The 19,373-nt window shown below is 45.4% G+C and overlaps 1 protein-coding gene across 2 annotated transcripts; it reads left to right on the top strand.

Moving 5' to 3' along the window:
- The first annotated feature begins 932 nt into the window (after positions 1 to 932).
- On the top strand, positions 933 to 16,258 carry DNAJC18 (DnaJ heat shock protein family (Hsp40) member C18). Of its 2 annotated transcripts, XM_074838142.1 has the most exons (8): positions 933 to 1,067; positions 1,257 to 1,402; positions 2,572 to 2,757; positions 6,121 to 6,233; positions 7,564 to 7,673; positions 9,711 to 9,883; positions 10,438 to 10,522; positions 14,004 to 16,258. In XM_074838142.1, the coding sequence occupies exons 1-7, from the start codon at positions 1,030 to 1,032 to the stop codon at positions 10,482 to 10,484; spliced, it is 813 nt and encodes a 270-aa protein (XP_074694243.1). In that variant the 5' UTR covers positions 933 to 1,029; the 3' UTR covers positions 10,485 to 10,522; positions 14,004 to 16,258. The 2 variants fall into 2 exon arrangements, with proteins under 2 accessions (XP_074694243.1, XP_074694242.1); XM_074838141.1 differs by lacking the exon at positions 10,438 to 10,522.
- Positions 16,259 to 19,373: the final 3,115 nt, after the last annotated feature.

Raw genomic sequence — 19,373 nt, 5'->3', positions numbered from 1 at the left:
CAGACACTTCAGTGAGTGTCAAGCTTTAACTAGTCTCCCCTCCTGCAGACAAGGAACAAATTTCCCCAGACCTCTGAAGACTGTCCCATGGGATCTCACTACTGCTTTTTTTTCCTTCCTTTGACCTCCTTCTTCCCATAGACTCTTGAAGCTCTTGGCAAATAACCTAAACCTGCTCCATTCTAGAAGTGATCCATATGCAAAAGCAAAGCTCCAACCTCGACCTTGTTCAAAGGAAAGACTAAATAAAAAATAAACAATGGAAGTGATGTGACCCCTAACTTCCAGTTGCTGCTGCTCACATGAAAGGAGAGATCTTCTCCAACCTGCTGTGCTCCTACAAAGCACACTGGTGGAAGACAACAGCTCCCTCACACCGTGACTCCACCTTCCACCACTCATTAGCCCAGCTTTAATTAGCACGTGAGATGAGGGGAAACAAGCAGCGGCATTGGCAATGCATGACTGCAGCTGGAGGGAGTTGCAGGACAAGCCCTTGAGGGGTTTCCAGCCAAAGCTTGGTCGGAAGGCGTGAAGGAGACATTCCTGCACACTCCTTCCAGTCTCAACACGACGGCCCCAGACCGCCTCCCGCGGCCCTGCCAATGCAGCAGCGCTGCCAGCAAGGAGCCTTCAGCACCGACACAGCCACGCCACTCCCTGAAGCCATCGTCCTCGTCACAGCACTGACCTCACGCGGCGGCGGGGAGGCGAGGGGCCCCCACGGGCCACCACCGCAGCTCTGAGGGCACCCGACGGCGCTCCCGCCGCTGCCCCTCGCCCACTCCCCTCAGGGCGCCGCCCGCCACAGCCCCGAGCCGCGAGATGACGTCACGAGGCGCCCCGCGCGGTGCCCGCTGGGTACTGCAGTCCGCGCGCCGCCGGCGAGGGGCGCAGGACTCCCCTACCCAGAGGCCCCCGCGCGGCCGCCGCCTCCGCGCACAACATGGCGGCGCGGGCGGGCCGGGGCGGCGGGCTGTGAGGGGCGCGGGGGGCGGGCGGGCTGCCCCGGGGCCCGCCGCGGCCGCCATGACCTACACAGCGGAGCAGCTGGACGGCGTGCGGCGGTGAGCGCGGCACGGGGGCTCCGCCAGGCCGGGGCTGGGGGAGAGGAGCGCCTGACGGAGCAGCGGGAGCCGGTTCGCGCGGGGGCCGCGCGCGGTGGCGGGGGGCGATGGGCGATGGGTCTCTGGTGGAGGCCTGCGGCGGGCTCTGCGGGGATAGGCCGGTAAAGATAACCTTGTGTGCGCTTCCAGAATAAAGCGGTGTCGGAACTACTATGAAATTCTGGGCGTGGAGAGGGACGCCAGCGACGAGGACCTGAAGAAAGCCTACCGCAAACTGGCCCTGAAATTTCACCCTGACAAGAACCGCGCTCCCGGAGCAACGGAAGCTTTTAAAGGTGAGGTGGGGGCTGGCCCGCTTTCCAAAGTCGTAAAGCAAGATCAAAACGAGGACAGGCTGCCTCAGACTTACAGTTCTGCGCCTTATGTAAAGGCAGCATACGGGCCTATATAGCTTGTCATTTCTATAGACAGCTTTGCGCATCTCCACAAAATCCCGCAGCTGCCCAGCAAGGTTTGCCTTTTAATCTTTAGAATACAGATTTCCATTATAAGCAAAGGGAAACGTATCCCAGGTGTCATTTCTAGGTACTGCTAAAGGTTCAGAACAGTGCTTGGAAATTATACTGCCCGTGCAGGAGAGGGTGGTGTTGTGTAATCAATAACTGCTCTGTGTCATAAAAAAAAATCTCATATGCAAGCATATGAAATTTGAGGCCAATATTCTGTGTCTGGACTTTTAAGTAATGTTGCAATCTAAGCCTATATCAATGATGTTAACATCTAAACTCTTACATCTTTTGCCTTTTCTGTGCTGTGTTGCAGCTGTCTGCAACAGCACTGTAAGGCAGCACGAGGAAAGTAAGATACTCATTTATAGTCTATTAGAATAAGGAGCTTTTGAAGGGTTTTATTTTTTTGTGTTAGAGTTGTATTTCTCTATGAAGTTGTTTACAGCTGTGTTCTGCCAGAGGTCAAGGAAGATGATGAACCAAAGATACTTCTGGGTGGTTTGACATAAAGTGTGAAATAGATATGCTATACAGCTTCACAAGCATCTCTGACGACAGAAAAACTTGGAAGGTGGTTCTGCATTTTAATTAGACTCTGAAGTTATTAACTTTGTATTAACTGTATATGCTATATGGAGTTGCACTTCTATATGAGTTGCTTAGTTTGATCTGATAAAATGTTACATTCTCACTCAATCTCTTGACTGAAGTGACTCTCTCACCTCAGTTTTACAAATATTTCAACTCTCTCCATATACTTTTCACACTTTTGTCTTTTTCCTGGTATCAGTGATAGCAGGAAATAGGTTCCATCACAGGTAATGCCAGTGTTACAACACTTTTTTTACAAAGTCAGTTCTTTCAAAAGTAGCTCAGTCTTTGGTCAAGCACAAATTTTCAATGCCTGTTTGGGCTTTTTTGCTACTCTTATAAAAGTCTGAGATCTGGAAACACTGTGTGGTATGGCTGTGTAACACTTTTAATTCACTCTCCAGCAATAGGCAATGCTTTTGCAGTTCTGAGCAACCCTGAAAAACGATTACGATACGATGAATTCGGAAGTGACCAAGAGCATGTCAGCACTGGCCCGGCCAGGCACTATAATTACTACACAGAATTTGAAGCAGACATCACACCAGAAGAAATATTCAACGTGTTTTTTGGTGGGCACTTTCCTACAGGTCGGTATCTGTCTGCAGTGTTTTTGAAATGCAATGAACTGACACTAGACTGTAAAGGAAGCTCAGCTTCTCTTGGTACAGCTCAGAGAGTTGATTATACGTTTGAAAAGAGCAAAAACTTTCTTGGATTTACTCTCTTCTCTATTCCTAGCTTTTTGTGCCTGGAAAAGCTCCCTTAATGGTTTAAATTTGAGATTTTTAGCAACTTCATTCCCGCAAAAATCTTGTAAAAGCCCAGCCTTGCTGTCCAGGAATGCTCCTAGAAGAGAGAGCTGCCAGTGCAGTAATGGCTGTTGCTGCTGGGGCAAGTTCCTAATCTCCCAGCCTCTCATGAAAATTTCTGACAGTACTAGTTAGGGGTAAGAACATTTTAGGCTGGCAAGGGATTAGGCTGTTTGATTCTTAGGCAGGCAACATTTGAATACCAGCTGTAGCTGAAGACCCTTATTTTTGTTGCTGCTTTTATTCCCTCTGTTGTCTGAAGCCAACAGTGATATGGTAGGTAAAATAAGGTGTGAATGGGAAAGGATCAGAGGTATCTTTGCTGATGGTGGTGTTCTTGAGACACCTTACCGTGTTCCAGTACAGTGTGGCAGCAGCTCCTGGCGTCGTGGTCTCAGTGCCCTTATAACTAGGAAAACATAGGGGTTCATTTGGCTTGCAGCAGCTTGCATGCTCTAAAGAAATTAAAACTCTTTAGCTCAGAAAGTGATGCCTGCCAGGAATGGCTGGCTGTTACTGGATATATACAGTATCCAGTAACAGAACAGTAGATCCCTACCTGTAGTAGCTCCGAGCATATCTCAGTCCAGCCTTGGCTTTTGTATTTGTAGTAAAAATAGACAGATACTGCAAGAGCAGTGGAATACAGGTTTGGATTAAAAGTAAATCTGAAAGGTATGGTGAGCTCGTCTTCCTGGCAGTATCTCAGAAATTGCTTTAGCACTCTTGTAAACTTTTTCACCTCCAAAGCATGGTATAAAGCAACATACATGTAAATTACTACAGTGTAAAGCCACAGATACAGGTAATTACAAGTTCCCTATAACCTTAGTCTGTGTTGTAGCATCTTGCAGCTAAGGGGACCTCAAATTGCTTTCAGAATTTGATCAGTACATGTGCAAAGTGAGCCAAACTCAGTGTGGCATAACTCCACACTGAGTTTGCAAGTTTTCCATTTCTGACTTTACAAGAAATTGCACCTGCATGTGCCTTTTGCCTCAGCCACTAGTGAAACACATGGAGTGTGACCACTTTGTAGCTGTGGGCAACAGGGAGGTGTGGAGTTGAGGACAAGAAATTGAGGAGCTGCAGGAGGAATTTGGGTACTGGGCGTGGTAGGTTTAACAAGTAGAGTGGTATGAAGAAGTAAATGGGAATTTTTATAAAAGTGGCAGAGAATAAGAAAGTAAAAATATAATTTCGTAGTAATAGGTGTTGGTAGTAAACAATAGTTTCCTCACCAGAAAAATCATAGAATTGCAGAATACCAGGTTGGAAGGGACCTCAAGGATCATCTGGTCCAACCTTTCTCAGCAAAAGCCCAGCCTAGACAAGGTGGCCCAACAGCCTGTCCAGCTGAATCTTAAAAAGTGTCCAGTGTTGGGGAATCCACCACTTTCCTGGGGAGATTATTCCAGTGGCTGATTGTTCTCATGGCCCTCCTCTGGACCCTCTCCAGCTTGTCCACATCTTTTTTTGGGTCTAAAATGTTTGGGTCTAAGTTTATGCACGTTTTCCTAATCTAAAAGTGAGTTTTAAATTACGGAAAATCATCAGTTCAGTAGTTTTCCAAATAGTCAAAGCTAACACAGTTTCTACTTAGCAAGAGAATTACTAGTAAGAGGATGCTCAGATAGTTGATACAAAGAGAACATTTTTTAAACTGTCATAATAAGTAGGACTTGCATGCTGAAGTTTGTGCTGAGCTGCGATGTTGTGCTGGTTTTTGTTTTGTGACACCTTGCTATCACCAGGCTTTCTGGAAGTCTGAGTAAGAAGTGTTGGTATTAGGGTAAACTCATTTGTATAGCTTTTGTGGGCAGGTTTATAGCTTTGGTTTTACCGTGCGTTTTTCCTCTATGGATATTCAGTGGAAAAATACTAAAATGTTAAATGTCATAAGTCTTAAAAGGAGACTCTCTACATGACATAGTGTGCAGTTATAATGTGTAGAGTCTACAAGTTGAACTTCCTTCTCATAAAAAATAAACACATATGGAAGGGAAGAAACTGCTAGCAGAAATTCTTAGAATTTGGGAAAACTTTTTTCTAGGCACCCAGCAAAAGCTATTCTTCTCTTCCCACACTTGCTTCTGTTTTTTCACAGCTTGATAAAATATTGTCTGAGCAGTGTTGAATGCTAGAAACAGACTTCCTTTTTCAAGTAAGAAACTTTCCTTCTTCCAGCCAGCCTTGTTTGGCGCTCTGTTGGAGCCCTGACTGCAAACGTGCCTAGACCCTCGGAAAAATCTTTAAACAAGCAACGAAACAGATGTTTTGACACGGTAGCAAAGGTCATTTCCACCCACGTTTCCTTCAGAATTCTTTGGGAAATTCAGAGAAAGGACGGTATAAGAGTGTAAAATAATGTGACATCTTTCCCAGGGCTTAAAATAGATTTGCATTTCTGTTGTCATAAGGCCATAAATTTTAGTTTTCTAATACAAAGACATTCAGAATTTCAAAAGAGGAGAGCACAGCTATTATTAAGATATTCATATGATGATAAAATCAGAGCTGAAGCTTCAAATCGAAACAGCATATGCAATTCTTTCCTCATTTTAGAATTTTTAAAAATAAATCAACTACATTCAGTGTGCAAGAAAGGAAATCCTGAATTGTACTTTTTTTTAATTCATCTTTAAAAATATCTTTCCTTATTATAAAAGTGAGTGAAACTATTAATAGCTTGAAGGAGGAGGAAGTAGAAATGAGTGTAGAAGACCATATTCAGTAATTATGGGAAGCCATAATTCATGGCCTGAATCTGGTGAAGCAAATTCATTTTCTTGCTTAGAGCCTGGAGATGCAACACAAGCTACGGCCTTGCAAGTGAATGTGACAAAACCGGTGTTAAAATACGAGATACAATAATAAAAATTATAGCATGTTTCTACAGTTTGATTGAAATTAAGATGAACTTGGGGCAAACTTTACAATTCTCTGGCATACTTTTTGGAATGACATATTATTTTAACATTTGAAGATGAAGAGTGTTTGTGCTTTTAAATCTGAGGTCTCACAACTGTAACTCAGGCTGTGTAGTATAAGCCTGGATAATCCACTAGAAACTCTGAGAAATACAGGTGAGTACCAGCAACTGTATGAAGATCATGACTCTCTCTTGGTTTCTTTTAACAGGAAATATCCATATGTTCTCAAATGTAGCCAGAGATACGCACTATTATCCACGGAGACACCGAAATGAAAGAGCATGGACACAGGAGCAAGAAGAGGAAGAAAACAGGCCACAGGTAGCCAAGAGGAGGGATCTCTTGAGCTTAAATATCTCACCAGGGTGAGGGGTCCGCTTACACATCTGAAGCCAGAACAGACTTTCCCATCCTTAAATGCTCAGCATTTATTCTAAAGTGCTGCAGCCAAAATGGATGTTTTCAAAAGTAACTGCTTTAAAGATACATTGTATATAGGATTGCAGGCCCTGGAGTCTCTGTCACTGAGTGTTTTGCAGGCGCTTCCTTTTTGCAAGCTCTAGTGGTTTAGTATCCAACAACGACTAGTCCAAGTGAGGACTGATAGTGGATACAGAAGTATTGACTTGTCCTCATGGCACATTTAATCCCTCAGTAAATTAGCACACAACCTCTGCCCAGGTGCTGCACAGGCCCCTTCCTGCCCAAGGCAGGATGGGTCTGGGGTACATTTCTACCAGCTGAAACCTCCACATGAGACTCAAGGTGTCATTTGTGTCTAGTGCACATACAGGCATGCCACCTGCCTTGGATAAAATCTTCCTCCGGAGGCAGTCTTAACCTAATGAGATTGTTCTCCAAGGAAGATGAATTTTTTCCTGTGAGGCTCTTGCAGTCAGGCTCTGAAAAAAACCTGATACAGCCTATAGACAGCTAAGCTAGGGCAAATGAATCCCACCTACCACTGCATCAGGTTGTTGCTATCCCAGGGCAGAGAGGAAAGCCTGAATAGCTGCATATTTTATTTTGCTCCTGATCAGAAAAGGCACTTTAGAAGCCAGTTTAGAAATCAAATGAAAGCAGAAGATCTGTGTTTTCTCTTTGATATTTTTTTCCCACTCTTTTGTTCTACTAAATTCATTCAAACAAATAACCAAATGCTTGCATCCTGTCCCAAGCTACACTGCATGTGGTCTCTTAACCCTTTACTTTTCAGCCATTTTATCCAGTGTTTGAACAGAGATAGAGATTTTTAGAACGCATGTAGCAAACTTCAGAAGATTCATGGAAAGCCATAGGCACAAATGGGAATTGCAGTGTGTTCCTTCAGCCTGGATTGTCAGCTGGTCACTGACAGGTACAGCGCTGTGGGCATCTGTCGCCTTGTGAAGGAGGATGCAGATGAAAGGAACGTCATGAAAATATAATTGAAAGAAAATGGCTTTAAAGACTTTTCTGAGATTATTAATAAAGGTTATGTTGAAATTAAAATGCCATCCCTCTCAAAATTCCAAAGTTTTCCTCTTTTTTTTCTTTTCAGTTTACATTTAATACATTGTTGATCTATGATAGATAGCCTGGTCTCTGTGAACAGATAATCCTTTTTCATCTGTATCTTTTCTTGACTACTAATTATTGTTGTTCTTTTCAGAATTCATATTCTGCATTTATACAGTTGATGCCAGTTTTCATAATAATAATAGTGTCAGTTATAACTCAGCTGATGGCCACAAACCCACCCTACAGCCTATTCTACAAATCGTAAGTAATTTAAAAACACATTTTTCTGGTCTTCGGTGTTTGCGATAAGGAGGTAGACGGTTGTTGGACTTGATGGCAAAATGCATGTTATTGTTCTGTTCTGCTCTTTCTAGAAAGTGTTATCAATTTGTAAATAAGGAAATACCAACAGTCTCTATTGACGAGTTCTGCTGAGCTTTATCGCTGTGAAGTTAACTCTGGTGTGCTTTATTGTACTGTGTGCTGAACAAACAGAGGCACTGAGCCAGAAAGCTTTCTCAACTGGTGTGAAATGTTTTTGCACAGTGATACAGTAGCAGGAATGTGGGTGTAGCTCAGCTACAGTGCTGATCTGGTCTGCCCGCCCCTAGGGATCTGTGGACCACCGCTGAGGTTCCTCTGTAAAGTGATTGAAAAATGAAGCCTGTGGTTCACAGTTTAAATCCAAATCTGCTCTGGAGCCTGAATTCCACTGGAAGAATTGTTGACCTCCACAAATCATTAAAGCCTTGAAATGCCCTGGTTTAACATCTGGAAAGAAGCAGGACCCCAGGGTTGCAGAGGGCAAACTGAACTGGTCAGCTCTGGAAGCAGAAGGAACGGCACCAGACCTGCTGTAAGCTGAGTTTGTGGGGCAGAGGAAAACCCACTTGCCCCTCTCAGCATCTGGTGTTGGGAGGAGGGAAGCTCTCTGGTGGGAAAGAGCTCAGTTCAGTCTCCTTCCCTGGCTCTTACTGAGGTAGGAGTGGGAGTCAGCAGGTTTTGGAGAACTTCCTGCAGTAGCAGAGTGCTTCAAACACTCCCCTTGCTCCCTTCTAGGAGTAAAACTACAGTTTAGGCCCATATCCTCTCCACTGTCATAGTAGCCCAACACCCTTTACTGTTTTTTGCCAGGAGATGTCAGTGTGTAGACCTAGCATAAGAACAAGGGGGTGGTTGTTTTTGGGGTGGGTGGTGGTTGGGGTTGTTGGTTTTTTGGTTTTTTTTTTTCAGAAAGTGTTTTTGCTATCTGCCAGTCCCATGTGAAACCTCCCACACTGCCCCCAGAACAGCTAATCTCTCCTGCTTTTCTTCACTACCTCCCCTGTTGATTTGAGATAGTCAGGCCTGAGCCTCGTACACAGTTATGCTGTTTCTCTAAATCATATCCTTAAAAAAAAATAACAGCCTAAAAACTAAAATAAATTGTTATATAAAGAGAGCATACACCTCTGAGACATAGTGAGAGAGAATGAAATGAGGAGTCCAGGAAATAGAAGGGGCAAACTGGATTCCATTGAGTAGAGTGTAAGCTTTGTGTTTTGGCTGCCTGCCTCTTTCTCTGGGCAGTGATTTGAAAAAAGGCCTGGGTATCTTTGCTCAAATAAGGAAATTCAGAATAAGAGTATAGTTTAATCCAGTGGCTGCGTCAGAGTGGATAATTCTACCTACAGGATATTCTTTGGGATATTCCATGCCCCACTTCGCTTAGCGATGATTATAAAACCCTAAAGGAAAGTGTAACTAGAATCTCCCCGGCTAATTTTTATTTCTACTAAAGGATCCAGAAATTGGGAAAATCCAGATACAATTGCATTGTGCCCTAAGCAATACTAGGCTCATATGCCTTTCCTGTAATCTCTACATTCGTTGTCAGTTCCCATGGATTTCTAGAAATGACCAACAAACAGAAGAAAATGTGTGGAGCTTCTGTTCACAGATAAAATTTGCTCTTCTGTTTTGGAAGTGGCTTGACTGAGCTGTTGAGAACAAACACAGTATTTGGAAGGAACAGTGTCAGCTCGGAGTCAGTTCTTTGTAGATATCTCCAAATAGTAGATATATTCCTGTGGTTTTTAGCGGGGGGGTGTGAATTCTGTTTGTAGTGCACAGCTTGCTGTGCCTGAGACTTGTAATTTCCTTATTGGATGGCTGAGGGAGCTACAGTCCTGCAGGAAGTAACTGTAAAGAACTTGTTGTAAATACTGTCCTCTGGAAATGCTAATATGGAGAAACATCTATTGATTTCTTTATTTTTGAACTGCTAAAAAATCTGTTTTCTCCATGATGTCTTCACAGGTCCATAGGCCATGTTATTAGTAGAGAAACAGAGAACTTGCAGGTGCCTTACTATGTTGATAAAAACTTTGAAAAGAATTATCAAGGAGCAGAACTTCAAGAGCTAGAGAAAACCGTTGAAAAAGATTACATAGATTATATTCAGACCAGCTGCTGGAAGGAGAAACAGCAAAGTAAGTTATTTTTGTTACAAGTGTGTGCCTACAACCCATCAGTAGTTGTATGGTGGCTATGCTTCACAAAGCATTGCCATTTTTAGCCTCATTTTCCGATGCTTATAAATTCTCAAACCTTGCACTGGTATTTCTCACATCTGCTCTGAATTTGCTATTCTTGAGGGTCTGTCAAAATTCATTTTAGGTGATTCTGAGACACAAGTGGAAAGTAGACGTCACCATTTGAGACGTTTTTTCCACCCCATTTTTATGCTTGAATAATTTAGTGATGATGATTTAAACGTATAATCCACCACATTTATCTAGCTCTGACAGGACCAGCAAAGATCTGAGACATCACCTTTCCTTTGCTGGAGCAGAATCATTTTTGCTTTGACTGGCTCCACAAGAAGGTTGTGTAACTTTTTCTTCAAAACTTTATCAGCAGGAGAGCCCATAGCCTATTCAGGTGCTTTTGGTAATCTTGCAGTAGGCTGTGTTACTGGTATCAGTTTTCAAAGAGCGTGCTTCTGTGGTTGTTTTGTGCGCTTATTTGCATTTTCTATCTTTAGATGAGTTTGAGATCATGTTTTTCACCATAGTCAAGATTGTCTTTTAAAAACAAGAATTGAATGCAGAAAGGGAGAACAGAAAAATGTGAGCATTCAAAATCATTATTCTCACGTCAGTCCTAAGTGGATCAGTAGCACATATAAAGGCATGTATTTTAACCCCATATTGTATTACTTGGTAATTACTACTAATCTAGTTCATTGAAAACAGGGCAAATCCCTGCTTCTTTTGGAACTGTAAAAATAACAGAAATCAAATTACAGGGACTAGCTGAAGTTGGGACATTGTGACTGATATTTTTCAGCTAAAGAACTCATCACCTTGAAATGAGTAAACACAAACTACTGCTGTGCATAAAGGAAACCGGAAGAAGTTGTTTCTCTGTAGATGTTTAATAGTAGCAGGCAAGCTGCTTTCACACACCAGTAGGGCTTTCTTAATTGCTCTATGTAAAACAGGCCTCAGCACACTACTAAAAGGTGACTTTGCACATGTTTACAGTTTCTTTACCAGTTGCATCATTATGGAAGCATACACTTTGTCTAAACAAGACTTGTTTAATCCTGTGCTAGAGGTAACAAGCATTGCTGACTCCAAACTATTTACAGGTGTTTGATGGGAAGGGTTGTTTTGTTTTCATCCAGAGACTGTTTTGTTTTATTTTATATAAAAGTTACCAATCTTGCTTTTAAAGCGAAATATACAGATGTAGGCTCTGAAGTTAGAAAAGAAAAAAAAAAGTGATAAAAAGCCATAAAAATCGCAAAAAATCCCTTCGGTTTTGGTGTGCTTGACTTGTGATCTTTGAGCACCTGTGGCTGGCAGTAGCAGCCCCTAGGTATAATATGGCTGTTAATAACCATAAATGTAGGCTTCATGTGTAGGCTTGCTATAGGGATAGAATTAATTTCTTACAGAAAAATCCTTTTAATTGACCTTGTGCAACTGAAAGTCATCATGTTTTCTCTTTCACGTAGTCCCTGAACTAAGGAGTGTCGTGCCCCAAAATGGGCAATGGAGTTTGCAAGTCAGAGAGACTGGTAGTCCGAAAGGGGGAGATGATCCAGCATTGAATGACAAGTACTGCCTACAAAACAGTGCTGCTCCTGGAGCTTTTTACACTTAGAGACCATATTAGTCACACATCTGCAAATATATTTACAACATCCACAATTAACAGTAGCCTGAGGACACCACTGTAATTAAAAAAAAACATTTTCAGAATGATTACCATCTAGGCCAGCGAGCAGGTAATGAGCACAGCTGAGACTGTGCTAACTTTAGTACAGATAAACTGTGAATACAAGATGGAGTGCTGGGGAAAAGTCCTCTGGAGATGTTGAGACAGTTCTTAGTCAGCTGTTGTTTCATAACTTTGGTCCATTAATTCATGTTTAAGTGTCTAACTTCATGTAGTCAGGTTTTTTTTCCTCACTTGGATGTCTATTAATAGTAAGTTTTTGTTTACTGAAGGTGCATTTCTCTTTAGCACCTGCAAAATGGACATAGATTAGGTAGGAACAGATTGAGTTTTAAAGTTCTTGGCTTTATGACTTGAAAAGTGTTACCTGGTGTTCAACTACCTTAATGAAAACTTCAAAAGTAACTGATATATTGGTATCTTGCTCAGACAGTCACTTTTATACCGCTATCAGTAGACAGTGTTTCTCTCTTCACAGCAGAATAGTGTGTAAAAGTTATGCTGTGGTTTTTGGTCTTCTGAAATCTTTGATACAGTTAAGTACAAAAAGCACATCCCAGGTTTTTACAGGACATTGTTCAGCTGTGATAGCACAACTGTAAAGTAAGACTGCAGAGAGCTCTGAGTCGTAGAAAATTACAAAGAGGCAACTGAAAACAGAGAGAATAAGGATATGTAGTTGGAATTTGGTATTTTAGGACTTCCTTAAAGAGAAAAAGTTCAAAGGAACAACTCGATGTAAAAGATTGAACAACCCAAGGAACAGACGTGACAGAATGAATGCTGTCAGAAGTGTAAGCGTTTGCAGTGCATAATTTTGCCCAAGTGGGTAAGTGTAAACTGAGATTCTTCACTGCAGAACGCCAGGGACTCTGGACTTGGAGACAATTACCCGAATCTAGTTTTGCTGAAGGCTTGTCAAGGCTATGTGCCCAGCACTACTTGAGTGGCATTTGAGTTATAAAACCTGAAAATTGATAACTAATCTAAAATAAAGCGTTCATGCCTGTCAGTTTGTAAAGCTTTTCAATAAGTTTAATGGTTAAATGGCTTTAAATTTCAGTGGGACAGGGGCAGAGGATATAAGGCATGAAAGGATGTATTGAAGTTCTTTCCACTCTGAATGATTTTGTAAAATGAGGGACTTGTAAGGTGTATAAAAGCTCTTTGAAAAATTGAGTGTCATCAGGTAGCCTGTGCTTAGGGAAATTTTGACCTTTTCAGAAACAAATTACTGCTATTCTCTTGGGTGCATCTAATCCTGAATCTAAATTGTTCTTCAGGGAGAAAGCAATATTGAAGACTTCCTTAGATAATCAGCAAAAGAAACTTCTCTGAATTACTGAGGGGAAATAATTTAAACAATGGGATTATTTCAGTTTTATGTTGCTTTTGAGAGGAAGGGGAAAAAAATATGCAAAGTACATTTGAGATTGTATTGTTAATGAAAGGGCATAGAAGCCTTTCAGACAAGTCCCTCAGCTAGCTGTTCACCTTCCTGTAATCAATACCAAAAAAAAAAAAAATTGATCATGCCTTCTGGGCAAACCTGTGGCCAGACAGAGTTTGAATTCTGAGAAGTGCAACATCAAAAAAAAAATTATCTATACCTTAAAGTATATATTTGGATGGGCCCTTGCAGAATGGATCTGCCAGAAAATTGTGTTTCTCAGTTACATGGGCAGGGGTGTATGTCTTGTAGTTCCTGCTTAGGCTGCAGACAGCTGACACAGCCCCAAGGCAGCGATAGGAAAAGTAGTGGTGAGGCTCCCTTTCCTTCTGGCTTGTCACTTAAATACTGCTGATGGGTGTAGAGTAACCCCCCTCCCTGTCTGTGCCTGGTGATACCTCAGTAAGGATCAGGGCAGGGTGAGATGAGTCTCATTCAAACGTACATAGCGGTATCACCTAAGACGGGTGCTGTGTAGCAAATGGTACCCTATTAGCCCCTTTTTATGCACAGTTAGTTTAACTGTATATGTATATTTGAAAGCAGTCACCTATTCTTTAGATCATTAACAATTTTAAATCTTACGTGACTTCTAAGCTATACTTTCATAGTTTGTGTTTTCTCTGTAGACAGTAATAATCGGTCATTTTTAGTTTTGGTTATTGTCCTACTAGTGCACTGGTAGAGAGGGTTATAACTGAGTTTTCAAGCAATTATGAAAATACTTTAAGTAGCTAGCCTGGTTAAACCTGATGGCCTCTCATTAAAGAAAGTTGTTAACATGCCCAGTTTCACTGAAACAAGTTGCATTAAAAAAAAAAAAAACATGCCACGAGAATAACAAAGCACTGAGAAACACTTATTTAAAGTAGGCTTATGGCTTGATCCTAATACATATTTTTTTCATCTTTCAGAGTCTGATTTGTCAAATTTGGCCAAGCTTTACAGAGATGAGCGGTTAAAACAGAAAGCAGAATCACTGAAACTTGAGCACTGTGAGAAGCTCTCCAGTCTGATTGGAATGCACAAAGGGGGCTGACCAGGACACACACATTCTGTAGTTTTATTTATTGCTGGTTTAACTTATGTTTTTATTTTCCTTTGTATAAAAAGGGAAGGAGTCTATTGTAAAGAGTCTGAATATTTAAGTCCTTCTGCATATAGTGCAGAGATGGGCCAACACAAGCCGTAGAGCTGGTGTTTGCTGTAATATATACTGTACACTATATTTGGTTCCCAAGGACCAGTGGCACTTTGTAAATTAATTCCCTGGGAAACGCTGTTAGTTTGGAACCTGTCCTCATTGGTAGTTTGTCTGCCATCCAAACAGTATATGCTTCCCAGGAGAGCAGACAAATGTCTTTGCTTTCTGTATTTTATATGGACCTGCAGTTCACTCGATCATACGAGCAGCGTAGTTCTCGGTATTAAGTGCGCTCGCCTTCTCATACTGATACCAAGCGGATGTCCTGGCTCCTACAGTGCTGCGTGCTGCGAATGCAGATGGAAGGCAGCGTGTTCCTGTGGAGTGTCATACGCAATGCTGAATTCCGAGGAGTCAAGTCCCTCCCTCAGGTGAGCACTTGAGCAGCTCCCAGCCCACCCCCCCCCCCAACCTGGAGGGCCAAGCCCCTTCTGTTCCCTGGCGAGACAACACGCTGAGACGCCGACAGTGAACAAGAAGATGAGAGTCTGTGAATTGCACCAATTCCAGTGTCTGCCAAACTGTAGAGAAAGGACAACTGTATTTATTTTCTCATATGTTTTCAGTGGCATATTTTTAAGCTGGCTGTTTTACTCTGATTTTTATCTGCAAACTCTTCTCCAGCTCTTACAGGGGTCCTGCTTTTTCTGGTACAGTTTTGATGTAGCATATTTTTACTCTGTTGAGCAGTTATGAATGTTTTACTGTAGAGATTAGTATTGCAAAGAAAAAGATCCATGTGGTAGTGTCCTGTTTTTTCTTGCTCCTCCTTTACGAAACCAGGCATTTAAAGGCAGGTTGAGGATGGGTTGTACTCAGCAGCAGCAGAGAACAGAGTGTAGCTCCCACTGAGCATCATTAACCTCCCAAGCCAGTTTCTGTGGTGGGCTGCCGGGGGTGCGTGCCACACGTGGAATGAACTATTACAAAGGACCTTTCCCAGCAGTACAGGCACTGGAGGCACAGGCTTCTGCCCCCCCTCCTTGGTGTGGGGACTCGGCAAAACCCCAGCAGAGGCAGCACTCACCTCTCTGACATGGAAGTACAGGTCCACTAAAACTGAGCTAGTCTCTGGTGTTGCCCCCATTCCTCAAACTCGCTGCGAGTACCGCAGATGGCCTTGGCTTAAACCTAGGAAGCAAAGTGCTCAAAAGTTTTGAGAAATGCCAGAATTAAAATTGCCTTTAAAGCTGAGACTTCAGGTCTCCACCTGCCTGGAGCAGTCACGTACTGGTGCTCTGCCACGTGCTGAGGGCGTCCCGTCCGCACGAGGTGGCTGGTACTGCAAGCGGGGAGCTGGGACCACAGGTACCAGCAGGTGACCCCTTGGTGTCCCTGTCCCATCCATTACAGCAGTGGGAGGTTGGGCACCAAGCGAATCCGGGGGCTGCAGGAAGAGAAGCTTTTCTGGTGGTCCGCACTGGAGCGGAGGTGTTTGCCTTGGGTTTTGAGACTTGGTGCTTCTGCATGTAGAAGCATTCATCCATATATGATGAGGCCATTGCAACTACAGCAGTATGGTTGCTATGAAATGGTGGTGTGTTTAAAAAAAAAAAAAAAAAAAAAAAAAACCAAAAAAAAAACCCAAAACCCAACAACATAGTGACTCCTTAAGATAGTATTTTTATGTTAACCTTTGTGCCCCATTGGGAAACTTTGTAGGAGTGCCTGGGGAAGTTGAGCAGAGTTTGTCAGCCGCTCAGGATGGGAAGAGTGCCAGTGAAAAAGGCGTTTAGAGGGGGTTGTTGTGAAACACCTTTAGTGTGAGAGTCTGTAAGGGCAGAAATGTTCCATTATTCTAGGCTGGTAATGTGGCTGGCAGTAAGACAGGCAGCCTTAATTCTGCTATTTCCCAGTTTTGAGCACATGAGTGTGTAAGAAAAGCAAAATTCTTTTAATGTTGCTTTTTATATTTAAATAGTTTGTAGAATATATTTGAAATATATTAAACTGGTTGGACTTTATTCCAGGTTTGGTATCTTCCCTGTCATTCCTGTTTGATTCCTGTAGCTATAAAGCGATATAGGTGGGAAGACCAAACATGACAACTTTACTGAAGCTGTACGGAGCTTGAATTCATATGTAGTGTCTTGCACTTAAAATAGATTGCACCTTTCATCCAAAGATGTCAAAGTGCTTTATGGAGGTGGGAGGCCTCCTGTGAGAAGCACAATAATTTTAAGAGTCTTTGCAACGAGAAAAAAGGCCAGGATGAAGCAGAAGATGAGACTGGAAGGTAAAAATATTTCAAAAAGCAATAAGATGTTCGTTGTTCCTAATCGCAGTCAGGGTGTTACAGATGACTGCGTGCTGGTGGTGTGCACTGTGACTAAGGGCATTTGGCGCTAAAACGTCTGCAGTGATAAACATAAGTAATTATTTTTGTAAAGCACTGGCATCCTACTCGGTAAGGAAAAAAAAGGAAAATCGTATCATGCCGGTGGCTGTTGAAATGCCTTGCTGTCATTGACCAAAGGTTATTTGCCAAAATGTGATTGACTTCTGATTATTTCTTGGGTCTCTAAAGGTAGAAAAAGCCGTTCTCTGGGCAGGCCTGGGTCGCTGGGCCCAGCACCCCGCGCTGCCTCCCCGGGGCTGGCGGGGCGGGGGCTGCTTTTGGGCCACACTTGCAAATGGGGTTTATATATATATATATGTGTATTATTTTTTTTTTTAAATGAAAGAGTTGACATTTCTGTGCCTGTCTGTACCGTGGTAAAAGCCTGACTTTGAAACGAGCGATGATTGTGCCGTCTGGGAGTTTGTTCCGTGCGAAATGGCGGCGCGGCAGCATCCGCGGGGACGGGCCATCAACTAATCGCCGTCCCCGCGGCGACAGCCCGCCCCAGGCGGCGGCTCGCCCGGGAAAGCCGCGGGTACTCCCCGGGGCCTGGATGGCGGTTGAGCCCTTCCCCGGGGCTGCGGAGCCCCGGCCCGGCCCCTGCCCCGGCGCGGCTCGGGGGTAGAGGACGCCGGGGGGGGGGGGCGGGGGCCGGCCGCGGCCCCTTTAAGACGGGGGCGGCAGACGCGTTGCTAGGAGACGGGAAGGCCCGGCGCCGGCGGCCGCCATTTGCCGCGGGGGTGCAGGAGATGGCGGCGGGCGCTCAGGCCTTGGCGGGCGCAGGCGTCCCGCGGCGGGGCCGGAGCCGGGGGCTCTCGGCGCGGGGGGGCCCATCTCCCCTCTCTGTCACAGGGGCTGATCCCCGGGGGGGCTCGGGGTGCGCCTGTGGGCCTCGCCTCCCCAGCCGGGCGGGGAGGGGCCTGCGCAGGCCGCGCCCCCCGGTCGTCGCGGGTCCCGCCGGTGTCGCTGCCCGCCAGCCCCGCGGGTGCCGGCCCGGGACAGCGTGTTCTGGCCCCAGAATAACGCGTATGTGGCCCGGGCCCGCGCTCTGGGAGCGGCTGCGTGAAACCGCCGTCTCGACAGGCCGGAGCTTCTCAGTCGCCTCTGGCGTGCGGCCCCGGGCACCTGCTCGGGCATCGGCCCAGCTCGGGGCCGCGGCGGCGGGCGGGAAAGCCTCGCCCAGACTCGGAGGTGGATCACTTCGCAGGCTCGGGCCGGCCAGGCTGTTCGTATCTGCCCCTGACTTGCCCATCCCACCCTTGGTAACTGAAGCGCTTGAGGCGGGTTGGAGCTGCTGGCCTGTTCCGCCTCCCGCTTCCCTTCCGAACCCCAGAGGCAGCTTGGAAAAACCTCTGCCAAGCTGGGCCAGTGCTTCCTGCTCCTCTGGAGTTGCAAAAAGTAGGTCCCGCGTGGGAGAGGCACGTCCTGCTTTTGGCAGCTACTAGCAGCCTTCATCTTCCTCCTCGCTGCCCCTCCCAAGGTTGCTGGTGTTGAGAGGCGAGCACGCACAGCGCTGGCACGAAAAACAAGTTAATAAACAAATGCAATACTAAGTCCACAGGCAGTATCATGCTGGCTTGAACATAAAAGTAAATCAGCATTTAATTAGCAAGTCTGGCACAGCCTGGGTCCACCCGTTGTTTTTTAACATGCTTACGCCTAACAGGCTGCTCCCCCACACACCCCGACCTGCTTTGGGTGCTGGAAGACAAGTTTACAGCCTCTTAACCTAAAATGGCTGTATTTTGGTTAGCAGGAGGACCGCGGGGATCTCTGCCATGCCCTCCTCTTTCCTGTTTAGAAATCCCAAGCCACGCCGAGGAGGGGGGATGCACCCCAGAAGCAGGCGGAGGAGATGTGGGCGCTGGAGCGGCTCTTGCTCGGCGGGTTGCAGCAGCCCCGGGCTGCAGCCGGGGCGGTGAGGCAGGACTGCCCAGCCCGTTCCCTCTGTGCCTCAGCAACACACCCAGACAGGCTGTTCGTGGCAGCCTTGGGAACGTCAGAAGAAACCAGCCGAGCCGGCAGTCCTTGCTGCAACCTGGCCACGCTTTTCCACAGAGCAGGGAGCGTACGGGGCCATCCCGCCTCCCGCAGCGCCGAGGGCGGGTGCCGGGGAAGCGGGCGCATGGCTGGGTGTGTGGCGGTACTTTCCAGCCACCCTCGCAGCCCCCAGTATTGTCACCCCACTTGTCGCAGCTGTTGACGCTCTGTTTCGGTTTTGGCAGGAGCTGGGTGTCAGTGAAAGATGCAGCAGCAGCAGGAATTGTGCCCAGCGCGAGTGCTGGGAAAAAGGGAGAGGAAAGGTTTAAAGCAGTTATACGAGTTGTTGCCCTAAATGGGCCTCACGCCCACTTCCAGGACAGCAGGACCCGTAGGCAGTATCACAAGGATCTTTCCCTTCATGCCCAGGGAATGCTGCAGGGATCCTCCCACGAGGCTGATTATTTTACCTTATCCAGAGCTTCACCAGCTCCCTCAGCCCATGTTCCCCTTGTGCTTTCTCTGCCCCCTGTAGTGGTACCCTGAATACACCACAGGCATTGGCAGAGCACCCCAGGGAGGCTCAGCAGGACACTGGTAACCCCAGGCTGGACCAACCTCCCTTTCCCACCAACTAGCAGTGGCCTTGGGACGCTGGGCATGACCCTTGGTGGAGGAGAGGGAATGGAGCAGCATCTCTCTGGGATCTGGGCAGGCTGGGGACCCCCCTCATTGTGGGTCTGCACATGCCCCCCAGCA

Source organism: Strix aluco, chromosome 13 (genome assembly GCF_031877795.1).
Source record: "Strix aluco isolate bStrAlu1 chromosome 13, bStrAlu1.hap1, whole genome shotgun sequence".
In the NCBI taxonomy this organism is placed as follows: Eukaryota; Metazoa; Chordata; class Aves; order Strigiformes; family Strigidae; genus Strix; species Strix aluco.
The sequence above is the reverse complement of the archived record's forward strand: the minus strand, read 5'-3'. Positions and strand labels throughout refer to the sequence as shown.

What these genes read in the sequence shown, in the direction of transcription:
- DNAJC18 (XM_074838141.1), top strand. Translation starts at nt 1,030, where the DNA reads ATGACCTACACAGCGGAGCAGCTGGACGGCGTGCGGCG. An exon ending in AGGAAGAAAACAGGCCACAG is followed by an intron (nt 6,234 to 7,563) that starts GTAGCCAAGAGG and finishes TGTTCTTTTCAG; the next exon opens with AATTCATATTCTGCATTTAT. An exon ending in CTGGAAGGAGAAACAGCAAA is followed by an intron (nt 9,884 to 14,003) that starts GTAAGTTATTTT and finishes TTCATCTTTCAG; the next exon opens with AGTCTGATTTGTCAAATTTG.